Source organism: Pinus tabuliformis, chromosome 4_2 (genome assembly GCF_031772625.1).
Source record: "Pinus tabuliformis cultivar Carrire ecotype Pingquan chromosome 4_2, CPIR1, whole genome shotgun sequence".
NCBI classification, from domain to species: domain Eukaryota; kingdom Viridiplantae; phylum Streptophyta; class Pinopsida; order Pinales; family Pinaceae; genus Pinus; species Pinus tabuliformis.
Window position 1 is genome coordinate 400,776,307 of NC_142304.1, and position 12,232 is coordinate 400,788,538.

Consider the following 12,232-nt stretch of genomic DNA (forward strand, 5'->3'; position numbering starts at 1 on the left):
ACATGGATCCTAAACAATGGAGCAACATGGCATATGAAAGGTCAAACACCATACCAACTAATACATGGATCCTAAACAATGGAGCAACATGGCATATGAAAGGAGAAAAGAATTGTTTGTCAACTTGACATAGTGAAACTTAGAGTTACATGTGGAGTTGGGTGCTTACACAAAGCATGCAATAAAGGGAGTTGGAATATCACTATTCCAAATTGAGTTAGAAGGTATACTGAAAGTGAAGGACATTTTATGAGTATACTGAAAGTGAAGGACATGCTATGGGTGTCAAAGGGAGTCAACCTTTAGGGTGTCAAAAGGTGTTGTTCTTGTCTACCATTATCGAACAAGATACAGCCAATATGTCTCCGAAGGTATTAGCGCATACAAAATATGATGAATTGAAATAGGAAACGCAGAAAAACATGTTATGAAATAGGGCGTGGCAGAATTTCAAAATTTGTTGAGAAAACAAAGGAAAGGATTTCTCGGTTTGAAAGATTTATTCTGGCTTCACTCGACGCCTTAGAATCTTTCTCAACACTCTGTCATCGAACCAAATGTATAGTTTCTTCTTTGCCACATTGACTTTATCTGAAATATGCACGTAGGGTCTCTTAATTTCCACAACGGCTGTATCTACAAACCGATCAATCTTGTCTTCGTATTTATGGTGAAGGGCGCGCAATGTCAAAGAAACCACAAAACCCGACAAAAAGAACACCCACAATAAATAAATTGTAAATTCACAGCCAGCTACCTGCTATATATCATTAAAAATATTCACATTTTAAATTTCCTCAGATATTTTGGAATCTAATGAACCAGCCAGTTTGGAATCTAATGAACCAGCCAGGGTGAAATAATTGACTCTAGGTCACCTATCAAATTCTAGGAAAAAAATTAAATAAAAAATGTTACTCACCAATGTAAAGCAAAGTAAGAAAACTGCACCAAGCACCGATCACAGACAGTATGGATAAGCCTGCAACAACCTGTATTGATCAATTACGCGTTAATAATTTATTAGATGGGATCCAAGTCCACAGAACAAGATATAATTTGAATGGTATGGGTTCAATTCTTATAAAGCATTACCATGACAAATTTCTTTCCGTCCCTCCCTGATGAAGCGTCGTACAGAAAATCTGAAAAAAGATTGCCTTTAACACTTAGAACAGTGGCTGCCTTTACAATAACTTCTTCGGAATGGGAGGTGGCGCAAATCTGTAATGTAAACAAAAAAGTCAGTGACAGTTCCTGGAGATAAGTTAGAAATAAGTTCATAATGTTGGTGAGTAGAAAAGTTGAATTTAATTTAATTGCAGAATTTTCAAAATCTTATAGAAAAATTCAAAATTAATTGTTTAACTTTTCACATTTTTGGAGGTTACTCACATATTTTTGGCGTTTAAAATCTATTTGTTAGTAGTGACGTCCTAATTCTCTTATTAATTTTGAGATATTTCTAGAATCTATTCTCGAAATAAACTTGACCGGAAATAGAGAAAAAAATACAGTAGAGAAAAGAAGAAAGCACAGAAAAAGGTGGATGGCTGACATTGTGATACTCATGAATTCAACTGCATTGTTGTAGACAAACACAACCAGCACGTACACAAGGAGAAGCTGGCAAATGAGAGCAACCATACTATACTCGATGTATTGGAACAGCACCCATATCACTGTTGCAAGACTCAGGAACGCAGCTGATAACTTCTTCTTTCTCCACATTTACACATCAGCAACTGCAAACTAATAATCTCCACTCAGTTAAAATCCCAACCTAATTCATTGTCGGTTTACTAACACCGGGTTTTGGTGTAACGACAATCGTGTCTCTAACAAGTGCTATCAGAGCCAAAAGTGTCGAAACACACCTGGCTCTCGGGTTGAAGGGGAGATTGTTGTGCTCCCCGTTAATTGCAGTGTTGATCCAACCCTCCCTTGTGTTTTGTGGTGTGTGATTAACACTAGCGATGTATATATTTACTAACACCTACGGATTTTGGTGTAACGATAATCCTGTCATTACATAATTAACAAATACTAACCTAAGAACTAAGGACATACATTTCCCTGTTCCCTTCGCTGGGTAGAATTTTTTGAACTGGCTTTCCCGTTTCAGATGGTATACAGAATTTGGCCGGATTAAGGTGGGTGGTCTGCTCGTGTAGTTCCCAAGCCATTTGTTTTTCCGAGTCACAGAACGAGTCAGTTATGTCTTTGTAACAGTGTGCTTCAATCTCTGAAATTCCGCCGAATTATTCAATCACTGATGTGTTTGAATAATTATGGTATGGACTACCATTCATATCACGGTAGAGAGGTCGTGTCCCTTAGATTACAACCGTTTATTTCGTACTCCAATTTAGGCCACGTTTAACTTTTATTTTTAATATTAAATAATAATTTTGTTATATATTAAATGGTTAATAAATTTTGATAAAAAATAATACTCACATTATTAATATTATTTAAATCGTAAAATTAATTAAGTTATAAGTTATATATCTATATATATATAATAAAATAAAACTATGCACATTTTAAAAATACCAAAAATACATAATACAACAATTTTAAAATACATAATACAACAACGGCGATGAAAAATAAAAACCAAATGAAAAATGAATGTAATATAAGTGGATATGACATTTTTTTAAAATTAAATTTGAAAAATGAATGTAATATAAGTGGATATGATATTTTTTTTAAAATTAAATTAGAAAACAATTATTTTTGAGATGTTTATTACTTTTAATTATTATTATTATTATTATTTTTAATAATAAAATATGTTGCGGTATTTCTAAAATTAATTTAAAAAATAATAAAAAAATAATTATCTTTGAGATTATTATTATTACTAAATATTTTTTTATTTTTGATTATTATTAAAAGAAAGTGTAGATAATTGATGTAGATTAAATTTTAACAGTTCATTTAATTATTATTCACAATTAAATTAAAAGTTTAAAAAATTTACATTTAAATAAATACATATTAATTTGTATAAATTTATACTAAACATCAAAACACTTATCTCATCTCTCACATTACCTTTATATATATATAAACATTTAACAACAAAAATATAATTAAGCAACAATAAACAATAAGAGTTCAATGTCATACATAAAAATCAAAGGAAATTAATTAACGTTTGTGAACATGATATTTTTTTTAAAAATTAAATAGAAAAATAAAATAAATACTATATAAAATAAATCTCACTTTTTTCCTTAACTAAGATCGAAAATGTTCCATAAGGATTAAATCTTTACCTTTTGTTTAATAATTAAATTTAAATTTTAGTAATCTTATTTTGAAATAAAGATACTTATTAAAAAATTTATAAATCTCACTTTTTTCCTTAACTAAGATAAAAAATGTTCCATAAAGATTAAATCTTTACATTTTGTTTAATAATTAAATTTAAATTTTAGTAATCTTATTTTGAAATAAAGATACTTATTAAAAAATTACTCAACTTTAAGCCTATTTAAAGATAACAACTCTTCCATAACATTAGTGAACTGATAATGTTATTCTGATAAATGAATGTTCCATCAATTCTGGCAATGACCATGTATATACAAAATTATGTTTTAATCAATTGCCCTATATTTTATTTTAATAAAAAATTCCTCTCCTCCTCGTCTTCTTATTCTGATGAATGAATGTTCCATCAATTGTGGCAATGACCATGTATATACAAATTATGTTTTAACCAGTTGCGCTATATTTTATTTTAATAAATCTACCGCCTTTTGCAATCACCAAATAAAACTTACACAAGACCAAAGCATGCCGAGAAGATAGTCACTAAAAAAGTGTTTAGAAAGGAAAAATAGTTTTATGAGAGGAATGCAAAGGAGAAGTATAAACAATCTACCATTTATGTGTTATGAACAATGTTTTTCGTTAATTCGTTGGAAAAATGGGCACATCTCAGTTTTGAATTTTTTTTTTTTGAAATATTTAGTGTGTTGGGTTGGGTTTATCAAAATGGATTTAGGTAATATTTATATTTTAAGTATAAAGATATGGTTTAAAATGATTAATTCAGTTTGTTTTGTTTTTTTGCTTTGTTTTGTTTTGTTTTTTTATAATTTTGATAAGGTTGGTTAAATATATATAAAATTAGGTAATTATTGAGATGAGGTGAATTAGTAATTGTGTAGTTGTAAATTTATATGGGTGTTTAGTAATTAATCACGAATTCAAAATTAAACACACAAATAACAAATGCAACACATGAGACATCAGTTATAAGTGAAAACTGATAGAGGGAAAAAATCATGAAATTTTTTTTTTTATGTTGTAAAGGAAAACATCCACTCCCTCATTTAAATCAAATTTTGTAGGATTCTATCTACATGATGTTTCAATCTCTCTTTTCTTCTGCAAACTACAACTTGCTAGGAGTGCCCACACCCTCTTCTATAGGGTCCAACATGCTCTTTTGAGGCTACTACCTGAAAGTAGATATCAATCCCCTATTAATATTACATATTTACTTTGCTTGTTTACCTGGTCTTCGAATTCTGATTTCCTCCTTATCTCTCTTCTATACTTCGTTTTTTCTCCTTTATAATTACTTATCTCTCACTCTTCCTCTTCAATTCTAGTTGACTATTGTTCCTCTTCCTCTTATCTCTTTTCCAGGAAATTTATAAACTAGGCCTCACAAAGTTCAATCAACTAATAGTTCTACATTCTGAACATATGTTTTATAAATAAATTGCTATATGTTTGTATTCCTATGTAGGGATTTGAAGTGATTCATATTGTGTTTCGAACTCTACTTAGGCCATTCATTTCACATACTTTTCAAATTCGGAATTGATATATGCTTAAAAGACTACTTAGCAAGGAAATTAAAAGTCTCTCAAATGAATATTATTCCAAATTTCTATTTGTATTCCAAATGCCTCCTTTTGATGTAGGGATTCAAATTCTCTTCAAAACACCTAGTCTAAAAATAGGTTCTTTATGTCAAGCACTTATGAGTTGTATCTACTTCATCATCTCCTAGTTGGAAACCTTCAAATCCTTCATGAAATATACTATAGGATTTTCCTTCAATATTGATATGGTTGAATAGGGTGTCAAATCACTTAATATAGTACTATTCCTAAGCCTTTGAGCTCATCCTGCTGAACTTGTTTTTCTTCAGGGTCACTCCTTGTGCATGATCTAAGAGATATATCACTGGTAGATTCCATTACTAGGAACAACACCTACTAGAATTATTGGTCTTTACCACAACACATATCATGGTTTTTTTTTTTTAATTTCAAATCGCTCTTGTGGAATTTGCTTTTCCACTTTGGTGTTGGTTCTGAGTGCCAACTCATCCATTGAAGGCAACATTAAATAATACCTCAATATCAAATCTCATATTCATCTTCAAATTTGGCAATGCATAGATCTCAGATAGTAAACTAAGTATAACTTGATTAATAGGGCTCCGGAATATTTGAAGTAAATGGAATTACAGCAATCATTAGCTCCTCTTCAAATTATCCACTTTCATGAACTACTAGAAATTATAAAGCAATATTAAGTACTTCAACATCTTGTCACCAACATCTTTAGGGAAAATATGTGCATTTTCCATTCTAAATGAGAGTTTATATTCAACCATGCTTTGTTTCTTTTAAAAACTTGATGATAACAAATATAATCTCTGAATTAATATTAAGTTTAGGTTCCATGACATGTGATAAATGCCTCCCATTTCAACAAAATTTACTAATGGAAAATTATTTTCAAAGTCAAGAAATAATAGATAGCTTGTGGTCATTAATTCCAAGGATTTGTTTTCTCTAAGAATTTAAAAAATCGCCTTATACATTTTCTTTGTAGAAACTTGCACCTTTTCTGGTGTGATACAAATAGCTTGAATAGTACAAAAAAAAAATATCTCTAATGTCATCATGTAACGCCAATAACAACCGCGTATAGAGAAAACCAAACAGTTGAAAGAGCCAGGTCATTAGTCCATTCTCAAAAGTAGTCACATTGAATATGTAACTGGAAAATGAAATAAAATAAGTTCAGGCATTGCCCCTCCCAAAAGGCCCCCATCCAAAATGTAAAAAGTGATCGTTCTATTCTAGAATTGTAGGGAATTGGACTCTAATAAAATAAGATTATAAGTGAAATATTTAATAAGAAAAGAACACCCTTCAATCGCCCTATTGCAAGAGACTACGCTGGAGGAAAGCGAGGTTATAACTCACTACTGCTAGTTGTGGACCATATGTGACATTGTCTCAAGTAGTGCTAGAGGTGAATTCAATGGCCCGTGTGTGTTATAAAATCTGAATAAGGTCCAACCCATAAACTATTTAGAAAATTTTCATTGGATTGCAACTTCCTTTCTGAATCTGGTATAAATTAGGTATGATCTATAGTTAATGTTTATATGCCAGTCCATTTATGTGAAAAGAAAGAGTTTTCGGCATCCCTCTAATTCCTTAGTGACTCTGAGTTGAGGGCTTTCAACATATATGGGGGAGACTTCAATACCACGTTGCATGGCTAGGAAAAGAGAGGAGGCTTGCCTGCTAGAGACCCCTTTCAATAGCATATGGAATACCTTATTAATCATTCCCAATTAATGGATATTAAACCTTCTGGCCTTAAATATACTTGGAGCAATAAGAGAGTTGGTCCAAATCATATTGCTATTAGGTTGGACCACTTTCTCCTCTCTAATGATTTTTTATGATATAATCTCTCCATCAAATTGATATCCTTTCATGGAATGGCTTTGATCATAGACCCATTGGAATTTATTTGTACCCCCCACTCAATAATGGCCCGCTCCTATTTCGATAAGCCCCCTATGGATCTAGCACCCTGATTTTTATAACATGGTCACCCAGTCGTGGCTCCCTTAGGTGGAAGGAAACTCAATTCAGATTTGGGAAAGAAAAATTAATCACCTCAAATCTTGTGTCAAAGCCTGGGTCAAATCCTCTATCCTTGCTAGACAATCAACTATTCAAGATATCAAGTAGCAAATCGAGCATCTCCACTTCTCCATGGATTCAAAGACATGTCCTCTAATATGTTTCTCTTGGATAAATATTTGTTTAATAAATATCACTCTATCGTGATGGAAGAAGAGGAACATTGGAGGCTAAAGCCTCATGTGTGTGGCTACAAGTTGGAGACAGAAACAAAAATTTCTTCCATAAGTAAGCTAAACATTAGGAGAGGAAAAATATGATCCAAGAAATAATAGTGAATGGCATCAAGGTAAGGGACTTCTAACAAATTAAGGAGGAATTCTCCTGATTCTTGGGAAAATTATTAGAAGATTCTTATGGGAAGGTAGCAAGCCCTCTTCCAAAAAAGACCACTTTGTCAAATGGGCTACCATTTAGGAACCCGAAGAGCATAGTTTCTTAGGGATTCATGATTCAGGTCTGATTAACGAGAGAAAAGTTGGCTTGGAAAATAAAAACTAATCATGAAGCTTGGTGGGCTCAAGTCTTGACAACCAGATATTTGCCAAATGATCTTGGAACTAGGATAAACCTTCTCCCTCCTTCGAGACACTTCTCCCCCATGTGGAAACTCATTTTAACCTCATCGAGTTTGGTTTCCATCCATCTCAGATGGACACTGGGGAATGGGTCCAACATTCATATTTAGTCAGACTCCATGCTAAACCATCCACCTCGGAAGGACTCTGAAGCATTAAGACCTCTCCAACATTATTTTGAAAATCAAGGGATATCTATGTTTCCCCAGATATCATTGTGGGATAACTTTGGATCATGGTGAGAATGGAAGTAGGAAAATATTTGGGACAACCTCTCTAGGCTTGTGGATCTTCTCAAAGACAACCTGTCGAGTTGTGCTCCATGGAACTAACAAGCAAAAGATGACCTGGACTGCAAGTCACACATGCATATAACAAAATCTAGATATGAGGAAATTCTCTTTTTAATGTATATAACCCCGAAATATTCTTTTCGGAAAAAGTTGTCGTGAAATAATGCCATTCCAAAAGTCAATACCTTCTATTGGATTCTCATACATAAGAAAAAATTTTCCTATAAAAACCTCCAAAAAAGAGGCATCTTGGTACCTTCACAATGTTCTCTTTGTCATCAAAATGAAAAATTGATCTACCATCTTTTCTTGTCTTTCTCTTGCAACCAACAAGTATGGTCACTAGCTTTGGGCCCCTTGTCCTCCAGTTACTTTCAACTTCCAAGCTCGTAGTCCTCATTTCTAGCTGGCACAAGTAGCACTCTGGATCTCTTACAGGGAAGCCCAATTTTAAGTGGAATTGGAACTTTCTTCCAAAGTACATTTGTTGGCATATTTGGTTGTCTAGAAATTACTCTATTTTTTAAAATATATTCATTCCTCCTAGAGCTAGAGTGGTTAAATATCTATCTTTCTGTGTCGAGCACAATAGAAAGACTTCAAGAGATCAATATTATGCTTTAGATAGTGAAGAGTGCATATGGTGGGGTTCACTGCATGACCCCTTGGGACATTTTCCTACTCATGCTCCTTCACACTTCTCATTAGGCAATCCCTGGAAACTTCAAATTTTAGATGCAAACTTTGAGAATTGGAAAAAAGCACAGAAAACTTGGATATTATTCTTTGATGGAGCCACCAAAAGGAATCATGGGGTTGAATGAGGGGAGGGATTCTCTGAATCACGATGAACATAAGGAAGTAAAGTACTCTTAGGACCCTGGTCATAGGTTGAAAAATATGTATGAACTTATGTTTGGTCTATACTTGGCCAAAGAATAGGAAATCTCCAACATCGCAATTCCTGGTGACTCCCTTATAACCATTCAATATTTACAACCAGTTTCCTCCCTAAAAACAATCACCTAAGGCATTTATTGAACATAATTCTTAGTGCCTTGCATTTCATTCCTAACAAGACATTCTATCACATTCTTCAAGATTAAAATAAAATAGCAGATGAGGAGGCCAAGAAGGCCTGTCTCCTAGATCCTAGCGAGACAATCATCAAGAGGGTATTTGGATGGAAATATATACCATGAATTCTTCTAATCAACTTTCCTTATCATGTTCCACTGCTAGGAAGCACAATATTATGAGCCATGTATTTCACTGCTTGGGGGTTCCAAATTGGTTCCTTTATAAGCCCCCGTTTTCCCTTCTCATTTCACATTTCAACATAGGGATCATATGGCATAGGCCAGTCTTCATGGTCAAGGTGGATCTCATGGGTCATGTAGGCCATGTACCTATTGATTCCCAACATTTGACATTCTACACAATTGATCATAACTTCATTTATACTCCATACTTCATTCCTGGCTTTATGATGACTCCTAGGTGGTGGGAATTAATGGGAATTATGGTCAATGCAATGAATAAGGGATGTCACAAGCCCCTTTCCCAGAGTTAAAATATATGGAGAAATGTGACAGAATCAATTTGTAGGATTTTGGTTATGGGAGTTTTTATGTGAGCATGATGCGCCATCTAGGATGTCAGGGTCTCTCCTCAAAGGAAAAATGATCATCAATATAAATAATTTATGGTTTTGTTCTAAGTTTCAAATTTGGTTAAACAATTTCAACTTTAAAACTATTGAGATCCTCTAGCAAGGTCCTGCAGTCAAAATTCTGAAGCAATTGCAAGTGAGTCAGGTTCCATGCATCATAGGTTTGTGGGAGGTCTCCCAAGGTGGTCCTTTATGCAAATTTAAAGGTCTCCATGTTTGCATTTTTATTTTCTTGTCATCCCTGACTCTGTTTTGTTAGGGTCCTATAATTTATAGGATAAAATGATGATTATATGTTGATTTTCTACTATGAGATATTGTAAATAATTATTTCATTTTGCAAATTATTTTTAAATGTTTAAAGTAAAAAGAGAAAACTAAAAAAGAATATGATACAAAGAAAAAGATAAAAGTAAAAGAGGAAGAAAAAGAAAATAAAAATAAATAGGGGATTAAAAAAATATTAATAATATATATATATATGAAAAACAAAAGAAAAGAAAATGAAAAATTAGAAAAATAAAAAATAATGAGCCCTTATAGTGAGCTAATCAAAATGCCGCTTTATATTCCAAAAAATGTCGAATTTATAAAGTTTTACACCTTTGTTATTATGTTTTATTTTATTATTATATGTAATATAACAACAAGATTGATATGTCGTATGTGAATAAAGCACACATTGGAGTCAACAACCATGATCATTCCCATCGAGCTCTATGGCGGGAGAGTGTTCCCCACCCCCCCCCCCCCGCACTCCCAACAGTTAACATGAAGGGGTGCCTGAAAAGTGGTTTCTGCCGAAATCTCATGGGCCAACATGGCAACACCTGGAGAATTTTGAGGGGTCTCATCCTGATACCATTTACTACCTCCACCTCCTTGAAATACTGTCGCTCTATCTCCCGACAATGACCCGTTATCTCCGCCATATCCCGCCATCAACCCCTCCACGTCAGATAGCCATTCAACGTTCGAAAAATTGCTGCGAACTCAATAATGAACATTATCTAAATAAATTCTCGTCATATATCCATTTTAATAATAAATCTTTCCTGCTCCATAAATGGTAATTGTGTCGTTATCCAACCAATATAAACTATTATAAAAAATCCTTGCAAGCCTGCAATTTGTTTTCTTTTGTCACCACGCCATTGATCCCACAAGTTTGAGGTTAATCTGCCAACAATTGTTAACCTTCTACATAAAATTTCCCTAAGCACAGTCGACAAATTCCACTCGGGTAACCATGTTCTTCAAATTTCTTTCAATCAAGCATTTTACTGAGCTTTTTCTTTTGTTTCTTGTATTTTCATTTCCCAAGATGTCAGCCTACAAAGGAAAGGGAAAGGTTACAGAGACAAACCCCATCATTCCCTTTGTCTAGGATTTTGAAAAATCCTCTCTAATTGACACCCTATATAAAATCGTTGAGACCCGGTGTGAATTTGACTTGTACGAACTTCATAACTGGGAAAAACAAAAAATCATAGATAAAAGTGATGATATTAACATTTGGGAATCCCTTCTCCCTTATTTTCTCTTCCCCCAAACTCACTTTTTCCATGAATTCTTTGTCTGGTGCCATCTCCAATATTTTCCAAGCCAAAAGGTTGTCATTTCCCATAATAATGAAGTCATTTTCTCCATTTATCCTAAAAGTATTTGCTAGTCCCTGAAAATTGAATACCAGGCCTCCCATCATCCTGTTTCTACCAATGTCTTAATGGAATTGTATAAAAAACTGACTTCCCTCAAAGAGCACAAATTTTTGAATGTTTCCTTCCAGAAAATGTTGAATTACCCTAGACAAATCCCCCATATCCAGTCTCAATCTTCCCAGAAATGTCCAAACATGTAATTTCTATGGTAGCCTGATTTCTTGGATATCATAATGATCAATGGGTAGATGATATAGTTCTAGGATTTTTATCAATTTTTTTTGTTGACAAACAACCATCAATTCTTTTCAACTACAATTAGTTTCTATCCAATTCAATCGATGACCAGTTTGTAAATTTCAAAGCAGAAGGTTTTTTTAAGTATCAGTTAGTTTTGGTTTACCTTATGCTATTTTATCAGTAAGACAGGTTCATATTTCCTTTACAGAAGACAAATAATGAAGGAAATCCTTGGTCAACGATTCACTGGACTTCTCTAGTAATAAACAACTAAGAGGAATATTCTTATACTAACTTTGTTGATAAATTTCTACACACATCATTATGTTTTCTTAGTAGTTATCCGATCCCAAGGATTTCACTAGAGATGAATAAGTTTTTTCACTTGTTAGAGAAATCTAAAGTTGGAGACTGGCATTTATACCAGAATTACACTAAAATTAGGGTATATGGATCAAAGAAACCTCCTTACAGGTTTCCAGTTTTTGTATTAGTCAAACTATTTGCATTAGAGTACACTAGGAAAATGCTAAACACGTAAGAGATACATTTTATCTCCTACAAAAATAAATCACAATTCATGCTGAAGGCTCATATAGGTCCCTATATTATCAACCCCATAGCTGCAACAAAGGAGGTGGAAGCTATTTTGAGTCAAATGAAATTCAAGCCTAGTTTTTCTTGGTCATATGATCCTCTAGGCATCATTTCAAAACTAAGATTGGAGACGAGAAGTACTTCCTACGCTCATATGCCAAGGCCCGAAATTGAAAAGTATGCTAACCTAGAGGAATGGACAAAG

The 12,232-nt window shown here is 33.4% G+C and overlaps 1 protein-coding gene across 1 annotated transcript; it reads right to left on the reverse strand.

Moving 5' to 3' along the window:
- Positions 1-499: 499 nt before the first annotated feature.
- LOC149169643 (reticulon-like protein B6) lies at positions 500-1,731 on the reverse strand. The gene is made up of 4 exons (XM_089425279.1): positions 1,516-1,731; positions 1,096-1,224; positions 923-992; positions 500-636 (listed from the first exon to the last, which is right to left on the reverse strand). Exons 1-4 carry the CDS (start codon positions 1,729-1,731, stop codon positions 500-502), a joined length of 552 nt encoding a protein of 183 aa, XP_089281405.1.
- Between the last annotated feature and the right edge of the window lie 10,501 nt (positions 1,732-12,232).

Excerpts from the sequence above, each read along its gene's own strand:
- LOC149169643 (XM_089425279.1), bottom strand. The coding sequence starts at position 1,731 with ATGTGGAGAAAGAAGAAGTTATCAGCTGCGTTCCTGAGTCTTGCAACA. Across the intron at positions 993-1,095 it reads ACGGAAAGAAATTTGTCATG|GTTGTTGCAGGCTTATCCAT; the intron begins GTAATGCTTTAT and ends TGATCAATACAG. Across the intron at positions 637-922 it reads TCTTACTTTGCTTTACATTG|ATACAGCCGTTGTGGAAATT; the intron begins GTGAGTAACATT and ends ATCGGTTTGTAG.